Source organism: Oculina patagonica, chromosome 13 (genome assembly GCF_052425735.1).
Source record: "Oculina patagonica isolate OP01 chromosome 13, crgOcupat, whole genome shotgun sequence".
NCBI classification, from domain to species: Eukaryota; Metazoa; Cnidaria; class Anthozoa; order Scleractinia; family Oculinidae; genus Oculina; species Oculina patagonica.
In genome coordinates this window covers 35,043,267-35,069,655 of record NC_135770.1, presented here as the reverse complement: position 1 = coordinate 35,069,655, position 26,389 = coordinate 35,043,267, and the positions used below count along the sequence as shown (strand labels likewise).

General features: G+C 36.9%; 2 protein-coding genes across 4 annotated transcripts; one reads left to right on the top strand and one right to left on the bottom strand.

Annotated features, from left to right (window-relative positions):
- Positions 1-2,869: 2,869 nt before the first annotated feature.
- Positions 2,870-8,032, bottom strand: LOC144635739 (uncharacterized). Of its 3 annotated transcripts, none has more exons than XM_078494822.1 (7): positions 7,848-8,032; positions 6,504-6,686; positions 5,902-6,066; positions 5,425-5,512; positions 4,878-5,332; positions 3,943-4,245; positions 2,870-3,557 (listed from the first exon to the last, which is right to left on the bottom strand). In XM_078494822.1, the coding sequence occupies exons 2-7, from the start codon at positions 6,661-6,663 to the stop codon at positions 2,941-2,943; spliced, it is 1,788 nt and encodes a 595-aa protein (XP_078350948.1). In that variant the 5' UTR covers positions 6,664-6,686; positions 7,848-8,032; the 3' UTR covers positions 2,870-2,940. The 3 variants fall into 3 exon arrangements, with proteins under 3 accessions (XP_078350948.1, XP_078350950.1, XP_078350949.1); XM_078494824.1 differs by having other exon boundaries at positions 5,902-6,063; XM_078494823.1 differs by lacking the exon at positions 7,848-8,032 and adding an exon at positions 7,673-7,795.
- Positions 8,033-8,715: 683 nt separating this feature from the next.
- Positions 8,716-24,702, top strand: LOC144635147 (exportin-1-like). The gene is made up of 33 exons (XM_078494208.1): positions 8,716-9,235; positions 9,340-9,441; positions 9,518-9,590; positions 9,719-9,780; positions 9,910-9,954; positions 10,522-10,637; positions 11,399-11,464; positions 11,574-11,622; positions 11,796-11,837; positions 13,367-13,444; positions 13,560-13,614; positions 13,726-13,799; positions 13,991-14,122; positions 14,506-14,532; positions 14,713-14,910; positions 15,408-15,449; positions 15,568-15,664; positions 15,982-16,085; positions 16,213-16,290; positions 16,807-16,907; positions 17,174-17,229; positions 17,699-17,778; positions 17,870-17,953; positions 18,288-18,335; positions 18,416-18,502; positions 18,667-19,080; positions 19,838-19,985; positions 20,355-20,447; positions 21,585-21,716; positions 22,201-22,310; positions 22,518-22,576; positions 22,863-22,959; positions 23,668-24,702. The coding sequence occupies exons 1-33, from the start codon at positions 9,116-9,118 to the stop codon at positions 23,812-23,814; spliced, it is 3,216 nt and encodes a 1,071-aa protein (XP_078350334.1). The 5' UTR covers positions 8,716-9,115; the 3' UTR covers positions 23,815-24,702.
- Positions 24,703-26,389: the final 1,687 nt, after the last annotated feature.

Genomic DNA, 26,389 nt, shown 5'->3' with positions numbered 1-26,389 from the left:
CAACATATGGCATGCATACCTCAAGTTGTCAACACAATCATTGCAAGGTACTACTCTTCTACATAAAGAATTAATTCATCTAATTTTTTTTTGTTGTCAATTTTTTTGTATCATGAATTTTATTGCATGCATGTATTAATCCATTTTTATTTTGTTTTGTCTCTACAGATTCCCAAAATGAAAGATCAAGCAAAACCATTTCTATTTTGGATAATTTGGAAGAAAAGATCAAGCAAAACCATTTCAATTTTGGATAATTTGGAAGTTTTCATGATTTAACCGAATTGATCACCAAGTTAGTTTTTATGGCACGCCTGAGTGTCCGCTGTCTGCACAGGGTCAGGACTATGTTTCCAGACTTTTTTTTATCCCATAAAGGGTTTTTAAGTCTGGTTTTCGCAGCCGGCAGGCAGCACGTCAATTAGGTTTTCCAATTTCTGATTGGCTTGAAACCTGTTGTATTTTTTGTTTCACTTTATTTCACAATTGGTTTGAATTTGTAATGCTGTTTTATGTTTGGATGTAAATTGGCATTAACAGAAAATAAACTGTTGGATGTTGAGTTTTCTTTGGTTTTTTTGTTTGTTACCGGTTGGACACCTTTTGCCCCCTATTTTAGTTGCATTACAATGTGCTCTCTTCGGAAACTGTAAATTGCAATAATCCTAGAAAGTATCAACTATTGATTATACAGCAAGACAGTCCGAGTTTATTCTGCAGCTAGAAAAAAATAGGAAAATGTGTGGACTTATTTACATTTTGACAGTATTGTGATGCAACTAGAGAATCGTTGTGGAATTAGGTCACTTTCTCAATAAATTGTGTGCTAAGTTGTAAGAATTTTTATTTGCTTGGCATACTGGTAATTAGTGGGCCAAAACCTCCGAGCCTGCCAAACAAACAATAGAAGAGTACAACTGTGCATATAATGAAAAACAAATGAAAGAAGTTTTGATATGGTATCGCACTCTTATAAGTGCACAATCATTTTGAAACAGGAAATTGTCTGGGATGGGGGTGGCAAGCAAGAAAATTGTCATTCAAATTTGCCTATCAAGAAATTTTCTGCTATTAGTCAAGACTTAAACACCGAGTCTTAATTGAACAGATTTTCCATTTGGGTGTGCTGACATGGATATTGAAAAAGCTTCTCTGCTCCCCTGTTGTGTACTGTGCCTATGACTTTCCCTTTTACCCCCAGTCTGCATTCGGCTAGCAGAAGCCTCCAAACACTAAGAGTCGTAATTATTTTCACATTTCCTAGCACTACTTAGTTTGTCAAATGAAACTGCTGTGTCAAATTTTAACTCTATTGACAAATTCTGTCATTGAATCAGTCCTTGCTGTTCATTAAAACCAGGGACACAGACCATTTCCATGTTGTGTTTCACTACCTGCAAACAATGAGTTCAGGTTGAGACGAGTTGACAATTTTTTTGTCCACCCCAATCTCAACTTGAAACTATTGCAGTCATTGTTGCAATGTTTAACCTTCCTGCCAAACTTTAGGCTGAGCTCTTCGATGTCACGCAAACCTTACCAGGCTGCTAAGTTAATCCAAAATGACGGCAGCTGGTTCTGGGTTTTCAGACAAGGATTTCTAGTGTTTGAATTCTCTTTGGAAGCTGAAATTTTGGTGAATAACATACCATAAAATACTGGTTATAACACCAAGTTATAGGCCCATCTACCTGGTAACTAAAAAAATACATCCGATTATAAGCCCCTTGGATATAAGTACTGAACAGTGCTGAATGTTGTTTTATGCGTTTTTATACTAAAAAACTTATTTCGATCAACACTCTTGTGGTCATTTGGAAATGTTTTTTTATTTCGCTTGTAAGCCCTCCCGGATATAAGCCCCTCCATTTATAAGCCCACCCAAAACCCCTTATGAAGTTATATAAGCCCAGGGCTTTTATGGTATTTTCAGGAATTTTATGATATCATGGAATTACTATTTTCGTCGCAAGAAGAAAAAAAGTGCCATTTTGTAATGAACTTCTCCTTTAATGATTTACCTTGGTGGGTTTGGCACCCAGGACCTCCGGGTTAGATCAATGTTGTTCTTTTGACTGAGATAGAAGGCAGATGGGAGACAGGAGCAGGTTGTGGGTAATTTTTATAGTTGCTAATTCTTGGCAAGAGGGATATTTAGGGTACAATTGCGAATGCAGTGTTTTGTCACAGCACTGATAGTGGAAAAGGGAAAGTAGAGAATTATTTTGAGGTAATTTTAAATTTAGTATTTTTGACTTCAGTCATTTAGACAGCAAATGTGTTCAAGTAATATATCAAACACAAGAGAGAGTGTTTCATCACATTTCCAAACACTGAACAGAGAGCTAATGCACCTATCAATGGTTTGCCCCAAGATGGGGGGGGGGGGCAACCCCAGGGGAATTTGACATTTTCAGGTTTTCCCTACCAAGCTTGAGCTCTGCTAAGTCAAATTCCCCTGGGTTGCCCCCCCCCCCCCCCCCATCCTGGAGCAAACCATTGATAGGTGCATAAAAATATGACCCGCAGAAGAATTTTCTGACGAACTGTGAGATTTTTTGAAATGTGATTTAACACTTGAGTTTTTTATATATCTTCACAATTGAAACTAAAACTATGGAGAAAACGAAGAAATAAAATTGTAAAAATCAATGCTAATTAAAACCACCATCATGGTTCTGATTTCCTGTTTTAACTTGATGAATTATTAATGAGTTTGAAAATGAAAATTGACAGCTGTATATGCACCAATGACTGTTAATACAAGGCTTATGGGTTTCCTTCATTTCAGTCTTTGACAATTATTCTTTCACTATGCGATATGAACACCAGTGTACATATGTACTTGTGCTTTGTCTACTTTATTAACATTAACACAAACAAAGTACTATCACATGAATTAATCGCCTTGGGAATTCAAAGAAACAGTTGCTATCCTTGCTAATTTGTTCTGTCAATTTCTTGTATATCCTGTTTTCCATCTGACATCACATGATACCCATGCTCATGTTCTTCCTCATCCTCCTCGCCCTCTTGTGCTGTCTGTTCATCAGTTTGTTGTATGAACCCAGACAGGTCCACAGTCAGATGGGGCACTGCCCCACCCTGTTCTTGTGTCTGCTCCAACTCCTCAGACAGAGGCAGTTGAATGTGGCCGCTAAGAATGTGTTGGCTCACCACGCTTTGCATCATCTGTTCGACATTTGACTGCTGCAGCACTTGGTCAACAACAGACAGCTCTGACTGGCTACTTGTGGGGATAATGGCTGCGCCGTCAAGCATGGTGTGGATGACTGCCTGCTGTGCTGCCACAGTTTCTGCAAGGGACACGACGTCTGCTGTGGCCTGAGCAAGACTGTCTTGATTAACCATAGGGTCGTCACCAGTATGCACCAGTAACGACATTGTGTGTACAGGTGTGGTTTCTATGGAAACTTCCTTGGCTACCATTGGTTGAGACAGAACCAGCTGGTCGCCAGCTGCCTGTGTTACAATTGTATGATCTCCTTGTGAATACACTAGTGCTTGTGATGTAATGGTTTGCTCATCTTGACCTTCTGCAAAAGCAACCAAAAAAGATTTTGTTATAAAGGAAACGAAAGCCTTTTCAGAGCCTAGTAGCCAAACACTAACAGGTCAGGATAATTAACTAGCATTTTTCCCAATGATCGCGAGCGACTGGGGACGAGGCAGTCACAGTATAGCATGGCAACTTAGTACAAGCAAAACTCCCATGAGGCAAACAATTTAAAAGTATAGTTTCTTTGAGATGCCATTTCCTGCATTCTTTCTAAACCCCAATATTATTACAACAAATTTTAGGCTTTCAACTTAAAATTTCCCAGATGGACGGGGAGGGGGGGGGATCATAGTCCCTTTGGCCTGTCGACATTGGCATTTGGGTCAAGATTAATCTAGTGTCATCAATGCATTACATATCACCTGTATCTTCCATGTTTTCAATATGAGGAAGTATTCCTTGGTGCACTTCACTGTCATCCTCTCCAATCAGTGAGGTAGTAGCAGTCTTGCTTGGTGCCTTTTTAGCTCTCTTGTCATTTTTGTTTGGATCAGCATGCCTCTTTTGATGAGCATTACGGCTTCCACTCTGACTAAAAGTCTTTCCACAGATGTCACAGACATAAGGTTTCTCGCCAGTATGTATTAATTTGTGTTTTCGAAGACTGGAATGCTCTGTGAAAGTACGACCACATCCTTCCACTGTACAGGAGTAGGGTCTTTCACCTACCAACAAAAACACTACTTGTCAATTTTAATGAGCCATTGTAACTACTTGAATTTATTACCAGAAAAACTCAATTTCCTCTGTAATAATAATAAATTAGATTATGTGCTCAAAATTTCTGAGGTGATAGAAATTGAGAGTGAATACTCTTGTTTTAGTAGAATTCTCACTAATGTATGTCCAATAATTTCTGATTATTTCTGCATTAGAAAGTATAATCAATCTTCACACGTTCAGAGCTCGTGAATTTTAATACCCCACACTACAGCATTTATGTTACCAATACTTAGTGCTAATTGATGAAATTGCATCTTTCCTTTCATAGCCATTTTAAAATATTAACAAGTACTCTCTATATATGGGAAGGAAAATGCTGTTTACTGTTTTCCAATATCTCTTTTCTTTCCAGAGATATACAAGTTTTTAAAATATGCAAATTAGCAAAGTAACGACGTCATAAACTCATAGATTTTTTTTATGATTAAATATCTCTGGAACTAAAATAGATATTTGAAAATGGAATATCTATGATCACAGTAGCACTTTAATACATATTTTGGAGCTTTTATAAATTATTTTTTTATTGAAGGGTTTGCTGGAAAAAGGCCATAATATTCTACACTTCACAAACCTGTGTGTATCCGCATGTGATTCTTCAAGTTTCCTTGTGTTGTAAATGACTTCATGCAGTTTTCCACATTACATATGTAAGGTCGTTCACCAGTATGAACTCTCATGTGTACATTGAGTCGCTGCAAGACATAAAAGCTCTTGTTGCATCCTTCAAATGAACAGTGATATGCTCTGTCCCCTGTGTGGGTCTTCATGTGATATTTCATATGTGCAGGCCATGCAAACACGCGATCACATCCTGGATGCTGACACTTAAAGGTTCTTTTACCACTGTGTGTACACTGGTGATATCGCAGATAACCAGATGACGTAAAATTTCTGCCACACCCTTCGTGTGAGCAGGAATAAGGCTTTTCTCCGGTGTGTGTTCGCATGTGGTATCTGAGGTGCGCTGCAGTGGTAAATGTTCTTCCACAGTCAGCGTAATCACATTCAAACATTCTTGATAGGTTTCTAGGTAATAGGAAAAAAGTTTGCATTATCATTTTACTGTATTTATTTTCTATAAGGAACCTAAATTATAGTGAATTTGCATGTAGACTTACTTTGTTGAGTCACGCGATCTGGGCAATAAAAGCATCTGTGTCTGTTGACCTTCCTCAGGTGAACTACAGTTCTGAATGTATAACAAGCCTAGTGAAAAATGACAACAGAAAAAAAAGCCAAGGGCTTATTAGAAATTTTACGGTAACTCCCTTGGAGATTTAGAAATTGATTTACACTTTCAGCAATATGAACTCTGAAATTCAATAATCAACTAAAAGTTTACACTTTTTTCTGCCATCAATCATCTAAGGGGACCTCTCGGAAAATGGAAGTTCACTTCAACCAGGTCAAAAGGTTGCCTCAGTCAGTTGTGGTTGGTAGATTTTGATCCAATTTGTTTGTTTCTGTTTTTTTCGTGGTTTGTTGGCTGTCGCCATAATTATGATTGACGGCAGCGAAAAACACAATCGTTAGTTGGATTATGAATTTCAGAGTTAGCATATCACTGAAAACCGCAATAAGGTTAGTACAATTACCTGTATCATCTGCATCTGTACCATCAGCTCTTTCACCTAACACTTGAGAGCTGCAGTTGATGGCATCTGTTACTATAGTAACACATTGCTCTCCATCATTTGCTGTTTCTTCTATGATTTCATTAGGAAGAGACTGTACCACAGTAGAGAGAGACACTTCAGCTTCTTAAAAACAGCAAAAAGAAGTATTTGACTGAGTTGGAGGGCCAGACATTTTCCTGCCCGGCCCAACCTAGCTCATTCAGTTATTACCGGGTAAGTATTTTATTACAAGGGGCTACTCAGCCTAGGTCTTGGTATTTAAAAAAAAAAGTCTGTATATTTCCATTCATATTTATGTGCTTTTTACTGCAAAATTATTGGAAGAGTAATAATCTTCAAGCCCACAACACACACAGACGCACACACAAAAAATGATCTCCAATACGTGACATCAACAGTGACTTGGGCTAACAGGAAAAGAAAATGGGATCATGACCTCCTCCCCCCCACCCTTTGCTACCCTCATATAATTGCAGTCACCAAAGGAAAAAATGCTGTTGTTTGTATAAATAAAACAAAGAACAAGCATAGAAGCCTTAAAAAGTAATATAAAGAAATACCTTCCTCTTGTTTAGTAGATGCCACCACATGTACATCAGCACAGTCCTCTGCTGAACATGCCATTAAAGAATGAGCCTCTTTTGTAAGGATCTCTGGAGGAGTGGAAAATTCTTCTGTGCCAATAGCCCCAAGGCTGTCCTGTTCCACTGATAAATCCATTGAAAACACATGAACAGTGCCAACTGGGAGGAGAAAAAAAAATGATTTCAACAACTTTCAAAATATTAGAGATTAGAACAAGTTAAATCTCTGCACCTCAAAACAATATTTTTCCACAAGCATGGGACAAAGAAAAAATCTGAGACCCTGACAGGAATGCAAACCCATGGCCTCCCAGATACTGGTTGGGCGCTCTAACCAACTGAGCTACGAGAGACTCAGGGTGAGCAGTATGCAGGACGCGTGTCACATATCAACCTAGTAAATGGCCCAGCTCACCATGAGTCTCTCCTAGCTCAGTTGGTTAGAGCGCCCAACCGGATTCTGGGAGGCCATGTGTTGGGTCCCCATCGGGGACTCAGATATTTTCTTTATCCCGTGCTCGTGTCTTTCTCCTCCGCAGAGGCCTCTTTCGTGTTTTGTACGGGCTGGGAAATGGAGAGGTGAAAAGTAAGCACACAGAGCCTGGAGAGAATTGAAACGAAAGCGCGGGGGGGGGGTGGTCTTCCCCCACGCTCCCCCTATTTTTCATTTTTCTCCTTCCTCCCCTTGTGTTTTTCACCTTCCCCCACTAAAGGAGCCTTTGCAGAGGACAGAGTGCACATGTCATTGTCGAACAATTCATCTTCATTATTTATCACCGAGCTTTAAATTTACCATCTTTATTATTTACTAATATCTTTTCCCATTTCATAAGCTTATAATTGTTGTTTTCTTACGTAAGCTTATACCATCTCATACAGGGAGGGCTTATTATAGAGAATCATATCAAAAGGTTTGTATGGAATTGAAATCAGATAGAAAATCTCTGTTTTCCATCGAAAAGCTAGAATAAAATTTGAACCTTTAATACCTTGCGTCGCTCTCGTCTTTCAAGCGCTTCAAAGCAAACACTTCACGAATACGCCATACCGTATCAATTTTGACCCACTTATTCACAGATCTGTGTGGTCTAATGTATTTCATACAACTTTTAAAATATCAAAGCCTACAGAGTAATTGAACATACCATGTTTCGAAGGTTTTTGGCGACATTTCCACGTCAATAATAAAGTGAAATTTGACGGGTGTAGTCAAAAGCTATATTTGAAGGTTACAAGACCTCGTGCTATATACATTTGTAATTGTCCGATCTACTCAGCCAGTTTAGCATCCTTTAAGAAAAACATACCGTATGAAAATACCTTTTGTAAACCTCTGTCAGCTGGTTGTATTTCCCGCTTCTTTTTGTGTTATATTATGGTCTTTTTCTTGTGAAAAACTATCATGGTTTATCCGCCATCCCTTCATTTCTTCAACAAGTTGCTTCCCAGCTATCTTCGCGCGCCTTGGCGCGAAAAAAAACCGGAAGTGAAGTTGAAATGTCATTCTGATCTGTGAAAAAAAAAAAGAAAAAAAAAAACAGTATACCGAATTCACTGCAAACAAATAGTTCATGGCAGTAAAATGAATTCCTTTCATTCTCGAAATTTAGTGCTCTTTTCTTCCCTTTCTTTGAAATGATTTTTTTTCCGATCGATAAATCACCAGTGATAAATCGCCTTTTATAATTTTTGCAATACTGGAAATTTGTGATATTTGGCTAAAACTTTGTTCTTTTATATGGCGGGTTTGGAGGAAAAATTATCGGTTCAGTGTGTTCTTTCCAGTTCTGTCGATAATTTTATGTTCAGCCTGAGTAAAAATTTATAGAAAGTTTATTTATCTAGTAGATTGATCGATAAATCCCTGTCTGTCTATTTGTTCATGCAAATCGGATGGCCAAAAATCGGTCGATTCTGTGAGCATTTCCACTTTTCCCTTCAATCCACTAGAAGCAGAAAAAGGCGAGAGGGAAAATATATATTTTCTTTTTCCTCTCACAAGTTTTTACCTTCTTGCTTGACGTTTCTTTTGATCGAGCGTTTTGGTAGTCACGCAAGCCCAAAGCCTTTGCGTGCGGCGCGTGCAGACGAGGTTGATTGATTTATTCATGAGATACACGTGCAGCGTTCGTGAATGGGATTTTACTATCAAGAGCGGAAATATGGGTCACTCAACTGTCAAATTACTATTTTTGGACGTGAAAACAACAAAACGTGGTCGGTCGCCCTTCGACTCGTGAACTTTCAAAATTGTAGATCCTCTATTAGCATTGCATGGCTGAAAGGATGCGAAAGCGAAATTTCTTTTATTGTAGCGATGAGCAATTGAAAATTTTCTGCAGTCATTCATTCCGTCATAAAAGTATCACGGAAACACAGACAGAAAGAGCTCCCAAACCTGTTACATCCGGGCCTCTCTAACGATATGACTGGTTTAAACCGGGAAAAGCGGTGCAAACTGGCCGCGGTGTTCGCTCAAAAACTTCGTGCAGTGTTCATAGAAGGTCGCGTTTTACGTTTCTCTCGTAATTTTCTGCAGTTTATACCCAGAATATATTTATTTTACCGTGATCTGTCTATTTACTCCAATGCCTACGGCAATGGCAACCATAGAGCACGCCACGCAGCTGCTGGATTTCTCGCAAAAACTCGATATAACTTTACTAGACTCGGTCGTGTCCTGTTTTTACATGGCCCAGGGACCGCAGGTTGATACATATTTTCCGTTTATTTTACAAATTTTGAGTGTGCAAATTTTGGAAAAGCAGTGTAAGACCCCTCTGACTGATGGATTTTGTTTTCGCCTCCTCAGCAACGAATGGCAGACCAAATCTTGACTCAACTCAAACAGCATCCTGACGCCTGGACTCGGGTAGATACCATACTCGAATTTTCAAGCAACCAACAGACCAAGGTATACTATGATTTCGCACAAATGCAGTCTTCGAAAAGTATTATTTTTGAGCTATTTCTGTTATTTTTTTTTATAGTATTTTGCGCTTCAAATACTCGAAGTAGTCATTAAAACGCGATGGAAGGTTCTGCCGTCAGAACAGTGTGAAGGTTAGTCTTGAAAGTTTACTACAAGTCTGTCAGACGAAATTTGCATTTTTCGTACTTAGAGAGGTTATTTCACTTTTAAAAAACGCTGAGGGAGCAAATTTCTAGTTTGATTTTCTTTTTTTCTTCAGGTATAAAGAAATACATTGTAGGACTGATTATAAAAATTTCTTCTGAAGGCGAGTTATTGGAGGTGTGTGTTTTTGTTTTTCGCTGTCTGGGTTTGTTTTCGCATTAACTATTGTCTACTGCGAGCTTATAGTTTTCGCTGACCCTTCTAAGTCTCTTGCGATTAACATTGGTTTTATTTGGTTCTTTTCAGAAAGAGAAAACTTATATTGGAAAGTTGAACATGATTTTAGTAGAGGTACGCTTACAAAGTGTCAGTTTCGTTTGAAGGGTGATTCCCGCCAAAATATTCATATTTAGTAACGCGATGTCATTTCTGTGGCTTTGGATAATATTTGCGTAAATTTAGAAGAAAAGTGGTTTGGGTCTTTGTGTGTCTGCTAGATTTGTGGTGATTAATGTCTAAATTCATCTAAATTTGAAATATCATGGACTGTTTAGTCATCTAATGGCTTTTTATGACAGGTGTTTACTAGGTAGAAATGGGCTGCTTGCCAAATCAGTCTCGCTTTCTGCCAAGTACATTAGCATTTTGACTTGGTTCAAGTACCATGTAAATTGATTATGTTGATTTCGATTAGTATTTGAGTGTTGTAACCCTTTATGTCTTTGTCCAGAACACAAAGGTTATATTTGGGGACTGGAATTTGGGTTAACATGAAAGCATGGATTTAGTATGATTTGATTTGGCAGGTTCCCAGTTGTTTTTAAAACTGATTTAAAATATTTAAAATGTTTTTGTTGATTCATGCTAGTTGAATTGTTGGATTCTTCAAAGTTGATTATTTTTTCAACTTTTTGTTAGATTTTGAAGCATGAGTGGCCAAAGAAATGGCCAACTTTTGTCAGTGATATAGTAGGTGCCAGCAAAGCAAATGAGTCTCTCTGCCAAAACAACATGGTGATTCTCAAGCTGCTCAGGTAAATGTTTATTTTTAATTTTTAATTATCTCTATTATATATAATTTAATTAATATTGTAAAACTTGAAAAGCCTGTCACTCTTAATTAGATACTGCAGGCTCACTGACATCTGCAATAACTGCCGATGTCAGCGATTTTTGCAGATGCTAACAAGCAAACTGTTTTAACTCTGATCTACATTTATTGATAAAATATTGATTGATATTTATTGGCATGTGGATGACAGATTTTTAATATTTTTCGGTGAAATTAGCCGGCAGATAGCCCTTAGCGACATCCCTGAGTTGGCCAGCGGTAACTCAAAACAAACACTTTTGGGATGTTTTTTTTATATAAAACTTTGTGTCACCTGGAAGTTAACATTTCTCTAAAATTTTGATTATTGTCTATAATTTCCAAGATTTTTTAAAATTCTCTTTGCAGGGTTTTCATTAAGAATTGCAATAGCAGGAGAATAGTGTTAAGTAACCGGAGAACGATTTTTAAAGGTTCCGCATCTTAATAAAAAAATAGGTAGAGGCCTTTGAAATTTAGCCGGAGAATTCTACGTAGTAGAAGGAGAATTCTCCGATCTCCGATGCCTAATGAACACCCTGCTTTGGTGTCTAAATGCTCAAAATTCCAGAATTTTGTATCTAAGCTTAATTACTTTAATCATGTTTTAGCTTCTAGTACTGCCAATGGACAGGTTAATTTGAGTTGTACTTCTCTGTACTTATGAAATTGCCACTAAGTGATGTTTGTGTTTATCTCTTCTAGTGAGGAAGTTTTTGATTTCTCCAGTGGTCAAATGACTCAAGCAAAGGCAAAACACTTGAAAGACAGGTTAGAATACAAATTGAATTTTCGAACGTTTCTTTCTGGCAGAATCACTTAATGATTGTACCTTCATTAAGATAATATTTAACGGGGTATAAATTTTGTTGTTTTGCAGCATGTGCAGTGAATTCTTACAGATATTTACTCTATGCCAGTATATTTTGGTGAGTTACATTCTTATATAATAAAGTTATTGGTCCTAGCATAGGTTGCACATTTTGTTTAAGAAATAAGTTTGTTCTGTAAACAACTTTTGAGGATGAAATTTTGATGTTTACTGGTTAGTCCTGTTTGGTAATGGAACCATTTTTAACAAATATTTTGAATTTCTTTTCAGGGCAACTCTCAGAATGTTACTCTCATAGGTGCAACATTAGAGGTGGGTGAACATGTAAAGTGCTGCATGCATTAGACAGTCAATTGAGTGGTGTGTGGCCCTGTGGTACATGTATGCACTTTCTCTGTGGAAGAAGTCAATACTTACATGTGTGTAGTCTGTTAGGTGTAGATCAGACGACGTTCGAATAGTATCCCATGATGCATTTTGTTTCATCTTATATTATCACTGCGTACGTGACTTAATCAGTATTGTTCAGCTCTCGCGAAGCGAGAAGAAGCGTTCGCCATGGCATGTTTCCGGACTAGTTTTGATTCAAAAGCTGCTGCTTTCGAGGAAAACGACTTATTCTACGTTCACTGCGTTTCAAAGGAGAATTTCAGTGTCACATTGAAGGGATTTACCTGTGTTTTGCTAGTATACAGAGAAATACATGTTAGTGTTATCGAACAATTGGTCGAACGTCAAAGAGCTCTCGTTCCTGTGACAGTCAAAAATTCGGCTATAGATGAGCTATTTGTTGCTGGAGTGTTAATAAAGAAGTCCTGTGCTGATCCGAATCGGTTTTCTTACATTTCTTCTTACATCTCTATCGATCTCTAGTCTGTCCGCTTCGCAGTCGGCGGGCTCGTTCGGCGTTGTTTACATAATCTGTGAATACATATTTGAGCTTATTATTACGGTTATTTTTCACCAGTTGTAAGCATTTCACTTATTTGAAGAGTACAGTTATAAAATTACTTTCGAAATTAGTCATTTTGAATGTAAATATAAATGGCAATGATGACAAAGCTCACGAAAGAGCCCAGCGATTGTTGCCTGAAACAGACATCACACACGCTTCGCAGCACGCGGCGCTGGTTTTCGATCGAAATTTCAGTCATCTTTGATCGCTGAAAAAGTCATTAAGATGCGGGTACTTCTGGGTACTTCTTTGCAAGTACAATAATATGGCCTTCATTATGCTAGCGTGAGACCCATATTCAGTAGAAACCTGCTTATAATCCGAAGAATCGTGAATATTTATGACCTCGTCGCGGGTCAGTGAACACTTTGTGAATGAAAGCTAATCAAAATAATCAAAATAAAGGACGTTTTTTAACAAACCACGGTCATAGGACAATTGCAAATCAATGAAAGTGTGACAAACAACAAAATAATACAATTTTCTTGCTTTTGACTGGAAAAAAATACGAAATGTGCCGTAGAGAAAGCGGCATTATTTTACGGTGGAATCCGCCATAACTTCGATATTGCGTGAAGTGCGCGGAGAATTGCACCATGGGATACTATTCGAACGTCGTCTGGGTGTTGATGAAATCTAGGAAAAATTTGTTCATAATTCCATGTAAAGTCTGGTTGTTGTTCAGTTTTGAATTTATATGCACAAGTAGACCAATTCGAGAACCCACGCCAACGTCTGTAGAGCAGTATACAATGTAGATGTAATTTCGATATGGAATATTTCAGGTCACATCTTGTGCGTCTCAAGTGGTGGAAGAATTGAATATGTTCTTTATAGCATATTTACTCAGGCCATAAATGATAATATCCAATCTTTTACTTTTCAGACACTGTTACGATTTCTCAACTGGATTCCTCTTGGTTACATATTTGAGACACAGCTCAACAGCACACTTGTATGCAAGGTAATCTGAAAAAAGATCAAAATTTTTTTAACCACTACATACAGGCAACTCAATTTCTCTGAATTTTGAATCTGGGAGGTGTAGATTGAAGCCAAAGTTCTCTTATTTTTGGCAGTTCCTGAATGTGCCCATGTTCAGAAATGTGACATTGAAGTGCCTAACTGAGATTGGTAAGTGGAAAACAGCCTTAACTGAAAACACTGGTAAAGTACTAACCACAGGAAAAGTACTTTCACGTTATTTTATGCTCTCTAATTTTTGTTTTACTGTTAAAAACACAGCTGGCATTGATGCAAACCAGTATGATGAGCAGTTTGTGGTGTTATTCTCTCTAACCATGACCCAGTTAAAACAAGTAAGTCAAATTCTAGCCAGTTTACCATTTAAATATGTGCTACTCTGACCCTTAGCAAACTGTGACATTAGTTCCTGGCCTGCAGAAGTAGAACAAATATAAGATGTATTTTCTTTTAGACATTATTCACCTATTGAATGTTATTATAATTGAAATTATTGCCAGAAATGACTTGTTTTGTTTCCTCACAGATGCTTCCTTTGACGATCAACATCAAAGATGCTTATGCAAATGGAAAAGATGATGAACAGAAGTTTATTCAGAACCTGAGTCTGTTTCTTTGTACGTTCTTAAAAGAGCATGGCCAACTGGTTGAAAAGAAGGTATGGGATGTGTTCTTTAGGATGATCTAAATTAAAGGGTATTTATATACATACAAGTACATCGCATTTGCTAGTTGGACTTTCAATGAGCAAATGCAATAGCTATACGTGTATGTTGCAAATAAATATGACCATTGAACATACTTTTCTTTGACAACAATGTAATTTCTGCTGCTGTGAGCATGAGACAATGAGTCCCTGACTTTCTGCACATGTGTTGGTTGCTGCATGGGTTGGAAAAATTCTACCATGACTTTTGCACATGGGTCGGGTGCTCTAACCACTGAGCTAAGGGGAGACTCATGGCAAGCTTGGCCAATTTTTTCTAGGTGTATTCTAAAAAAAACACCTTAAGGTAACTTTGTTCTATGTGCTTTTTGTAGGAGGAGCTTCACACCACACTATTGGAGGTAAGAAATGCTATAACTGCTTCAAATTACAGTAGTCGTACAAGCTAGATGTAGAAATAATGTTCTTGAAATGGAACTTCTTGTTGTTAACCAAATAAAATCATAATTAAAAACTAAATAATTAGTGATCAGGAATTTCTGAAAGAATGAGTGTTGACTGGTGTTATTTCCTCTGTTTAGGCTCTCCATTACCTTGTTCTCATCTCAGAGGTAGAGGAGACCGAAATCTTCAAGATCTGTTTAGAGTACTGGAATGCACTGGCGTCAGATTTGTACCGCGAGAACCCATTCCCTTCAAGCACACCACTTTTGATTGGCACTTCACAGTCTCAAACAATTCCTCCCAGGAGACAAATGTACCTCTCAGTACTATCCAAAGTAAGTTGTAGATAACTCCTTATGTGTGAAAGGTAAACCTTTATCAGTGTAGTGGCTCAACAGGCCAGCGCTCACCTCTGAGTTCTGTTACACAAAGCAGCTAGGAGTATTGCTATTCCTCTTGATGGGATGTGAGTTGATTGCAGATTACTCCCCAGCATTTTTCAGATTAACCTAGCAATGTGCTCGTACCCATTTATAATCCTGGGTGGAACAAAGTGTTCCGAGAGTATTTTGCCAAGAAATGTAATAGTGACAATTAATATGCCTGTGCCTCAATGATTCTATCAGAACCCAAGGTCTGAGATATTTTCTTGATACTTTTTAGTTCTTGGTTCTTGTTATAATTACTAGAAGTCTCCTATTGAATTTATGATAAAGTATTATGGCATATTACACTGTAGCTTTTTGGAGCATTTTGTTTTCAGAAATCTCTTCCTGAATATTTAAATACATTTTGGGTAACTTCTCTTTGCTCTTTATTATTAACACTTTAGGTACGACTGACTATGATTGCAAGAATGGCTAAACCAGAGGAGGTAAGCAAATCAGCAAAGGTTAAAAAGTTGTAGGATTTCACAGCATGTCATTTCTTTGTTAAAAAAAAATCTTAAAATGTAAGCACTACCACATGACATCCTGTTTTACGATTCACAGGTCCTGGTGGTTGAAAATGACCAAGGTGAAGTTGTCAGAGAGTTTATGAAGGATACTGATGCTATCAACCTGTACAAGAACATGAGAGAAACTTTAGGTAACTAGCATGAACTAAAACAAAGGAGTCTTACAAATGTGTGAGGCAAGGCAGAAATCCCTACAAATAAAAAGGCTAAACGCAAGCCACCTAAGCTAGCTGTAGGCTAACCAGAGTGCTATTTAGGCTAACCAAAGTGCCATTAAAGCTAACCGAAGTGCTATTTAGGCTAACCGGAATGGATCGCCACCTAGCTGCCTCGCACATTGTAGCGACCCAAAACAAAGCACTTATTAAAGTAAGATATGTTGAAGCCATATTTAACGGTCTGTAGATGTATGAAGGCATGGTAATTTCTGTTTTCTCTTGGATTGTAGTGTATCTTACTCATTTGGATTACCAAGACACAGAGAGAATAATGACAGAAAAACTTCAGAATCAAGTAAATGGAACTGAATGGTCCTGGAAAAACCTCAACACAGTGAGTTTCAGTTTCACTACAATTACTTGGGCAACCCTTTTGGAAAAAGGGTTGCACAGGAACATTGTGAGATTCATAAGGTTCTTTATTCCAGGTGTTTAATGGCTTGTTTTGACTTAATTAACAGCTTTGCTGGGCAGTTGGCTCAATCAGTGGAGCAATGCATGAAGAGGATGAGAAAAGATTCTTGGTCACCGTCATCAAGGTATCATAAATTCCATGCCTTCTGTTCTCTGTACTTTGTATTGCTTTTAACAGATTTAAACTGGGATGGCACAGTTCTGAGTTGAGGATTAAAATGCTCACCTTTTGCCAAGCTGGCCTTAATTCAATATTGGCTACGAGTCAGCGTGTGGGCTGTTTGTTCTTGGTTTTTCTTGCCCCAAGTGATTTGATGTGGATGCTTCACATTTCCTCACTTCCTAAAAAGCAATATTTCCATTATACAGAATACCCGATTCCCTCTATAGCACGCGCCTGCAGGGAATCACGGTAGTTGTATTCATCAAACCATGCACGAGACTCAGCAATGTGCATCGTTGCTAAGTCTCGCGCTTGGTTTGATGAATACAACTACCGTGATTCCCTGCAGGCGCGCGCTATAGAGGGAATCGGGTATTTGTCTGGATATACAGTCCCTGAAAACCAGCTGTGACAAGTGAGGCTTTCTACACAAATCAGTTAATTTGTTTGAGTTGTTTTTATTGTTTGTGCTTTGCAGGATCTGCTTGGTTTATGTGAAATCAAACGTGGAAAGGACAACAAGGCAATTATTGCCTCAAACATTATGTACATTGTGGGACAGTATCCCAGATTCTTGAGGTAACATAATGTTGTAAATAATAAAGATGGTAAATTTTAACATAATGTTGTTATGTACTGTCTAAATTTTTAATGGTAAATAGAATTTTGTGAGAAAATTAAACAGAATGAGCGGCTGGATTGTATTGGATCAACAGGCATTTGCCAGTAGTTTGTAAATTTTATTGAGAAAAATCAAAAGAAAAGTTAATGTAAATCAAAATGAATTTGTATCTAATTTATATATGACTACATGCTCACTTTGATTTCCGGCTGTTTTCTTCAAGGGCCCATTGGAAGTTCCTGAAGACTGTGGTAAACAAACTCTTTGAGTTTATGCATGGTAGGCTGCCTATTCTTTTTTCAAATAATAAGATAAATGACCAGTGTTGTACCAAGTTTTTCACTAGTTTAATAATTGAGACCTTTTGTTCATGAAATCATGAGCTCCTCAAATACTTTATAGGATTCTGTTGCCATTGCAAGTAGTAAGAAAAAAAAAGGTAGTAACCACTGTACCCAAGTGAATGTTACCTGAAGTCACCATTAGTCTCCCGTAGCTCAGTGGTTAGAGGGTCCAACCAGTGTCTGGAGGGTCATGGGTTTGAATCCCGCCTGGGGCTCAGAAATTTTGTTTTTTGAGTAAATTCGACTTGAGATTGCTTCTTCATTTATTTGTAAGAATTTGACTCAGACTGGCTGTTACATAGATCTCTGTAGAGCTACATCATCAGTATGGAACTTTAGGGTCTTTTCAGTAAAATTGATCTTAAATGTTGATGATCTGACATTATGATATTATTTTCTGTCAGAAACACACGATGGTGTCCAAGACATGGCATGTGATACATTCATCAAAATAGCCCAGAAATGCAGAAGACATTTTGTGCAGGTAAGAATGGGACTTGTTTATCTTGACCCTTGATAATAAGATACACATACATCAGAGCAAGTTAAACATATCTGTTTTGATCCATTGTTAGGTTCAAGTTGGTGAGGTTATGCCATTCATAGAGGAAATATTGAATAGTACGCAATCCATCATCTGTGATCTTCAACCTCAGCAGGTAACTTTTCTTTTTACATAATAATTATATATTAAAAAGGAAATACTTATTACAGATCTCTTCCTGTTTTTTGTACTGATAGCACTACAAGGCAAATAATTTGCTATCTTTATTACATAATCATTACTTTTCTGAAAGTATTGTATGACAAGTACAAGGATGGTGCTTAACTAGTTCTTGCCCATTTTGAAATATTTGGATGAAGTCTCATGAAATGATATTACCCCCTTCATGTAGAGAGTAGAAGTCTTGGTTTAACTGTTATCTAATCTCAAAATTATGTGTCCATGCTAATAAACTGTTAACATTGTTTTTTTTGTTTGCATAAATTAAGGTTCACACTTTTTATGAGGCAGTTGGATACATGATCAGTGCACAGACAGTAAGTGAATTCCTTTGTGAATTCAATATGCATTTTTTTTGTTATTAGACAAAGAATATTTATTGATGTGTTGTTTGCAGGACTCAGTTGTCATGGAAAGACTAATTGAGAAATACATGTCACTTCCGAACCAAGCGTGGGACAACATTGTCAAAGAAGCAACAAGGGTAAGCAATTCTGAATCAACTTTATTTTTTTCCATTGCAGTGAGACCATACTCCCCTATAATTTTCTTTTAAAAAAATTTGGTGTCTGTACATTACTATATTACTTACATATTATTAAGGTATTCCAGTACATTTTAATAATTTGAGACAATTTTCTTTGACAGAATATTGACCACTTAAGAGAAATTGAAGTTGTTAAACAACTGGGAAACATACTGAAGACAAATGTACAAGGCTGCAAATCTATTGGACACCCATTTGTTACACAGCTCGGCAGAATATACCTGGACATGCTCAATATATACCGCTGTCTCAGTGAAAACATTTCTGTGGCAATAGCCGAGAATGGCGAGTTAGTCACAAAACAGCCTCTAATCAGGGCAATGAGAACAGTGAAAACAGAAACACTAAGACTGATATCAACATGGGTCAGTAAGTCAAATGATGCAAAGCTTGTCTGTGATAATTTCATACCTCCGTTACTGGATGCTGTGCTTGGAGACTACCAAAGAAATGTGCCTAATGCCCGAGAGCCTGAAGTCCTTAGTACCATGGCAACTTTTGTCAACAAATTAGAGGTTTGTGCTTCCATCTTGATCCTTATTGTTTATTGGAGAACAATATCTTGTTTACTTGTGATTCGTTCCTGACCATGATCTATCAGAAGACAGATCCACAGCTGCCATACAAAACTAATTCACTGTAACTGACTTGTAAGATTCAAAAATTCATCTAACTATTAAGTCTTCTTAATGGGTGCTTTCCATTAACCCCTTACCACCTCTAGAGATGGTCCACTTTGTCCAGTTGGACCTAAATTTACCATTCCATTTTGATGAACTGTTCAGTTGTTTTTCTTTAGTTCAGTAGCTTCTCACTGATGCAGGGAACTGCGGAAAGGAATGCAAAATGAAAAGGAACATTCCACGGGTTGGCCCTGATTAAGGGGAAAATGTTGTTCCATTTTACAACGGTCAGTTCCTCTTGGTCTGACCGGTCGCACTTTAAAACTGGGAAGCACCCAATAACACTTTCACTGGTATTTGGAGGTTTTATTAAATTTATTTATTTTATTTTATGTAGCATGAGCCCCTAGCTAAGATGCGCCAGGGCTACCTCATCCTACGCATGAAGTTAATTGATTGTATTGTATTGTCAGGTGTGTGCTGTCTTGAGTACATAACCTGAGCTGCAATGACCCCATAATACCCCAAATACTTCACCTTCTAGTCAAAGGCTAAATAAATGTAATTGGTAGGATTGCTGAAATCTTCCAACTAGGGCATATTCGTGATGATATGCATAATGACAGGTATTGTAATTCTTAACTTTCAGAAAAATGTGACAGAGCACATTCCAAAGATATTTGATGCCGTGTTTGAATGCACTCTTGATATGATCAACAAGAACTTTGAAGAGTTTCCTGAACACAGAACAAACTTCTTTCTCCTTCTTCAAGCTGTGGTGCAGCACTGTTTCCAAGGTAATTAGCTCACATGTAATTTTGGCAGATGCAGTAGCCTTATGGTTTGTACATTGGACTTTGGATAAAGAATCCCAATTTCAAGATCTGGGTAGGACCATCATGTTGAGTTTTTGGGCAAGGCGTGTAACTGTCACAGGGCCTCTCTCTATGGATAGCTTCAAGCTGTTTAGGCAACCTTGCAAAAACAAAATACTGAGGGATAACCTTAAAATGGTTTTGCATCCCATCCAGGGGGTTGAGGTACTATTCCTGCGAAGCTACCAATACTTGAAGACAAATTTTATCATAGCCTTAGCCCTTTTACCTTGTACTCTTAATCTTCTTGAGTTTGTTCTTTACGACATTAATAGCTTTGTTTTTCTGCAGCGTTATTAAAAATACCTCCCCAGCAGTTCAAACTAGTGTTGGATTCCATTGTTTGGGCATTCAAACACACCATGAGAAATGTTGCTGACATTGGTATGTACTTTTAACAAACTTTTGTCCTCATCCCTAGAATACTTCTGATTTAATTTAGTGCCCTACTAGTGATTTAGCATCTCTTTCAAGTAAATGCCCCTTGTTAAAAGTGATTTTGCAATAAATGTCTCTATCCTAAAAAGTGCGCCTTTTATTGCAAGCATCCTAATTTTAAGCTCAATAATTATCACCCTCACAATAAGACGATTAAATGCAGTAAGATTTTTGTGCTTTAACCCTTTCACTGCCGACCCTTCTGTAACGCTCAGTGCCAAAGCTGATGTGCATAATTAATGAGGCAACACAACAGAGCCGAATGAAAGCATAAATAACTCTTAAATAATTGCATAAACATAACGACAAGGACACATGGTTTTAAAACTGTATTGAAAAATTTACTAACAGCTAATTCAACATGGTTACCTTCATATTCGACGTTATAAACAGAATTTTGAACATGATCAGTACAGCTTTCAAAATCCTTCCACGATCGCTCGATCTTCTGCATATATTTCTCCATAACGCTTTCACCAGTGGATTATTCTTCTGCTTCCCAATTTCTCCGCTTAACATCTTTTTCACATTCGGCATTTAAACATCTCATGTTTGCGCTGATATTACAAGTCAAACAAATGATTTCTTCGGCCACGAATTCTAAAAAACAAGATGGCGGACTGATGCAGTCAAATTTTTCAAAAAAACCGAGAGGCAGGGTTTTGGAGACTGATGACGAGTAGTTACCAGGCTTCCAAAAGTCTTTCTGGGTCACATCTGCCGAAGGCTTTTGAGTTCAGTGTGCCAGGGTTTCAACTGTGGTCTTTATTTTCTTGACGTACTCAGTACGTCATATAGGCACATGGAGTACAGAAATCATGATGTACTCAGTACGTCATAGAGGCAGTGAAGGGGTTAACATTAATTTAATTACTTATCATAAATTATAAATTTGACCTTGCATGAAGGTTGGTTTTCTGAGCAGCAAACATTCTTTTACAGCATTGTTTGTTCATTTAGAGACAAAAACACAGGAAAATCTAGCATAAATTGTGTAGTAGCTGCAGTACTTAATGCAATGTTTATTCAAAGTTATATGCAACCTACAGTACTTATGTTACCGGTAATGTATTTTCTTCCCAGGGCTTCATATTTTATACTCTTTGTTGAAGAGCTTGGAGCAAGAAGCAGCAGCGCAAAGTTTTTACCAGACGTACTACATGATGATTGTACAGCATGTGTTATCAGTTGTCACAGACACATCACACACTGCAGGTACATGTGGAGCTCTTTTAGTAACATTAAATGTTATTGCTAGCACCTTGCTGAGTATGGTACTCTAGAAGATTACCTCTGGTTGTTCAAGGTTTAAAAATGCCATCCATCAGATAAATTGATATCCAGTGGAAGTGCGTAAATTATCATTTAACCAACTACAATATTTATTGGACAGTGACCATAAAGATGACTTCTGCTCAGGTTGTAACATCAGTCACCAACAACAGTTCTTTTTAGAACTTCTCTCACCTGAACAATCACACTATAAGAGCAAGTGATTAATCTTTTTTTTTTTTTTTTTTTTTTTTTTTTTTTTCTTATTCATTTCCTCTAATTATTATTATTATTATTATTATTATTATTATTATTATTATCTGTGGATTATGTAATCCTTTTTTTGAACAACCATTGATTAAAGTAATGAAGTTTTTGTGAGTTTCATTATTGTTGTTCTTATAGTCCTTTTCCCCTGTGTCTTCAGGTTTAACAATGCACGCGACTATCTTGGCACACTTGTTTAGTTTGGTGGAGACAGGCAAAGTATCAGAGCCTCTGTTTACAGCGGAAGACACACAGTACCCATCAAATCAGGTACATGGTGCTGATTGGTTATAGTTATCACGTGTGACAAAGCTATATGTGAAGCTGACTGGACTTCTATTGCTTTTTTCACATGCGAAAATTATATAGCAAAGATTGAATTCTATTTGCAAGGGTTATTGAGAAAAATTCTCACTGTAATATATAATGATTACAATTAAGTATAATTTAATTGAGCATCTATAATCTTGATTACAGGCGTATGTTCAAGCATGTATTGCTAATCTTCTGAAGCAAGCCTTTCCACATTTGCAAGAGTAAGTTGTCTTGAGTTCATTAAGTGGCTTATTTAAAGTTGTGTGTCATTTCATCGATGCATGGCTTGTTTGTAGGTCATTGCAACAAACCAAACTAATGTTTTTTTGGCGTGTTAGTCTTGGGAGGTTTGTTACTGGTACATTAAAGAATTGGAGGGAAGGGGTGAAATAAGCTGTTGGGATTAACACATGATCAAGAAATAAACTAGTGCCTTCTTGTTTAAATTTGTGTGGAAAAAAATTTACCTACTATCATAATGAAATCAATTTTATTTTGTTTATTCAGTGCACAGATTAAATTGACTGTTCAAGGATTGTTTGATTTGAACCAAAACATTCCAGCCTTCAAAGAACATTTACGAGACTTCATGGTACAAATTAAGGTAGGTACCGGTAACTTGAATATCTAGCTAACCTTATATCTTCTTTTTTTCCGAGTAGAGAAAGTACTTGAGAACGCTTCTTCATTTACTTTCACTTATCCAAGTTGCCATTTCACTTTACATTTATCCACATTTATCATTTCGACATATTGAGCCTTGCAGATATGGCAGGACATGTGTCACACATAAGAACCTAGTACATGACCTTGCTCACTACGAGTCTCCCATAGCTCAGTGGTTAGACTGTCCAACCGGTATTCTGGAAGGTCATGGGTTCGCCTCCCGTTGGGGGAACTTGGAAAATCTTTTTTTCCGAGTATTCAACTTGAGAACGCTTCTTCATTTACTTTCACTTATCCAAGTTGCCATTTCACTTTACATTTATTAACCTTATACAGTTATTAATTTTGTTGTCTAGTTAGGAAAAAAATGTTTTTTAAGCAGAAAAATGGCAGGAGTGAAAATGGATTGTCGAGTTATCGGAATTAAAATGGACTTGAGTTATTGATGCATAATTACAATAACTAGATCAAATCCAGTGTTTTATGTAAAAAGTCAGTAATACTTTCAAATCATTTTACACTATGATGGCCTCTTAAGGTCAATTTGAATAGTATTTCACCCTCCCCTGTGGATCAAAGCTGCCTATATACCTGTTATATTTCTACAAGATGATTGAGAGAAGTGTTATTTTGTTTGTGTGTTCAGGAATACAGATCTGAAGATGTCAGTGACTTGTATCTGGAAGAGCGTGAACAGCAATTGTCTGCTGCACAAGATGAAAAGCGAAAGGTTCAACTGTCTGTGCCTGGAATTGTTAATCCCCACGACATGCCAGAAGAAATGCAAGATTAATATTTATTATTAGTTTTTAGTTAATATTCTTTAATCATTAGTTAGATTTTGTTGACAAGTACGATATCTTCTATCTACATGTAGCATGTATTTTTGTACTTTTTCGTTTGTAATTACAAAGCAGGCAGAGAATTCTGAACGAGTTTAACTACTTTACAGTGCTTTTAAATTGTTAGATAAGTGACGTTGATGCCAGTAGTATTAGATGGTTGTTATATTGTGGTACAATGTTATCTTGCTATTCAACTGTAAACAAAAGAAAGTTGTATTATTTCATGTTGAAAATTGTTTCCCTTTTGGTGCTAGGAGGCCAAAGGCTGCATGCAACGACTTGTACAAATCTGATGATACAATTTCTTTTAAAATTTGTAGGTGTCCACTAAACTGCAAGCAGTCAAAATAATTCTCCTGATTGGGTTATTAAGCAAGAAGGTTTTTCTTTGTTTCTCGTACAATGATCCTTGATCAACGAGAAAAAAAACTGCTTGCAGTATCTGTGTCCACAGTTCCTAGTTTGACTTTTGGCTTTGTATTATTTTCATACAAGTTATTTACATTCATTCATTCCATCATCAAATATAAAGTGTTCTATGAAAAGTGTGGAATATAAATAAAGACAAGTAATGTATTTTATATTATTTTATATTGAAATGTAGAAGTTATAAACAGTAAGTAAATTAATTGCTGTACATTTCTATATTATTCAGTGGAGAACTGTCCAATCTCACGCCTAAGTGAGAATATCCAGAACATAGTTTTGCATGTTCTTTAGGTTGGAATCATCTGCCTTTAAGTTTAGTACATGAACATTTTACATTAGTTTTCAACGTAGTGATGTTTATTGCAAGAAACTATCATACGTGAAACATTACTTCATACACCTTACGTTACTTATAGTTTTTGTTCTTGTTCAAACAGATTCACATAGTTGGTAATCTATGTCATATCAAAAGTTATTGTTAGTAAGGAGAACGGTTTTTTCCTCGGTGTTTTGTTTCCAAAAACAGTCTCAAATCATTTCTCTGCCCATTTGCGGTAACTTAAAAAGAGAGCAAGTTGGTTAATAAGCAAAAGTGGAAAATAGCCTTTGATTTTTGATATTTATTATTCAGTAAATTCTTCTACAAGTAGGTTTGTCTTTAGACTTTAAAACTATTGTTTACAATCTCAATACTAGCAGGTTTTCTTGTGCATTGGCAAAGAGCTTCAACCTTTGGTTACAATGGTAGCAATTTTGCTTTTTGGTGATCTGCAATTGTTGCCAAGCTGTCAGCTGGTTGCTTATAATTTGCCATCCAACAGCCCACATACTAGTGTGTGATTATTTTTTGGAACAACCATTTACCATGTGCCAATACTTAGAGAAACATTTATTTGATTTACTTTGAGGCGAACATAGTCTGCACCCTTTATTGTATTTTCTTAATAATTAAGACTTCAACCTAAATATTGATTTCAAAAATGATTTATAAATTACGTTTGTCTTCTAATATAAACTGTTTTTTGTATTGACTAACTTAATGCTTGCAAACATCTGATCGTGTAAGAATAACACAACCATATTGACAATAAAGAAAACTTTAAGAACAATACTTTAAAACTCTTGTTTTTCCTGCAAATGAGGTCTTTGAAATCATTTCAGTAACAGAATCCTCCATTAAGATTGGTTCCTTGTACACTTTAGATCTGTAATATTACAGGTTCCTTGTTACATAATTGAACACTTCAAAATTTATAACTCCCTGCTTGTTGTCTGTATGTCCAGAACAGATAGAGTGCTTGTAAGTTTTCTAGTAGAACAATACTCAACTCAAATTTTGTTACTGATGACTGAGTGGGCACTATTAAAGAAGAGCATACTCTGATCCCTCTAAGTGATGAAACAAACATGTGCAATACATACAAAAATTGATTCTTTTAGGGGTGTTTTAAAATTTTTTGACATTCTCTGAGACGTATTTGATCTAAGATCAAGTAAAAACGAATGGCCAAAAAAAAGCTCATATTAGGTTTGCAGTCACCTGTGACATTTGGATTTAGTTGTAATGCATGGGTGAATGCTTGAGTTTTCTGGAAATTCGCTAGCTTTAAAAAAAGAAAAAAAAAGCCATTCTCAAACTTGGTTACCCTTAGGAGTGGGGAGGAGAGAAGGAAAGACAGAATTTGTGTTAAAAAAAGTCAGTCAAAGAATATTGTAATGCTGCTATTTTGGGGTAACTGACCCTAAGGTCCCATAGTGACTGCACGTTCACAAAAAGCCTACCTGATGGCACAAAAGCGAAGTCTGCGAGTGACGTCACGACTCAAACAATACTCAGACAAACAAACCGAAATTGCAGAAGATTTTCCTAAGACACCTTCTAAAACAGCTGGTGTTCCTAAGACACTTCCTTAAAAGGAAAACTTCGCCCAGATTCCGTTTCTCTCAGAAAACGCTGATATTTTCTGAGCCTCGTGGGGGTTATTTTCATTTGCATTCTATTTTTAGACCTCGCATGCTTTACTATTCTAAAAATCTAATAAAAAAACTTGTACTACATAATTATTTTCCACTTAAAATTCCTGTTCTGGCCTA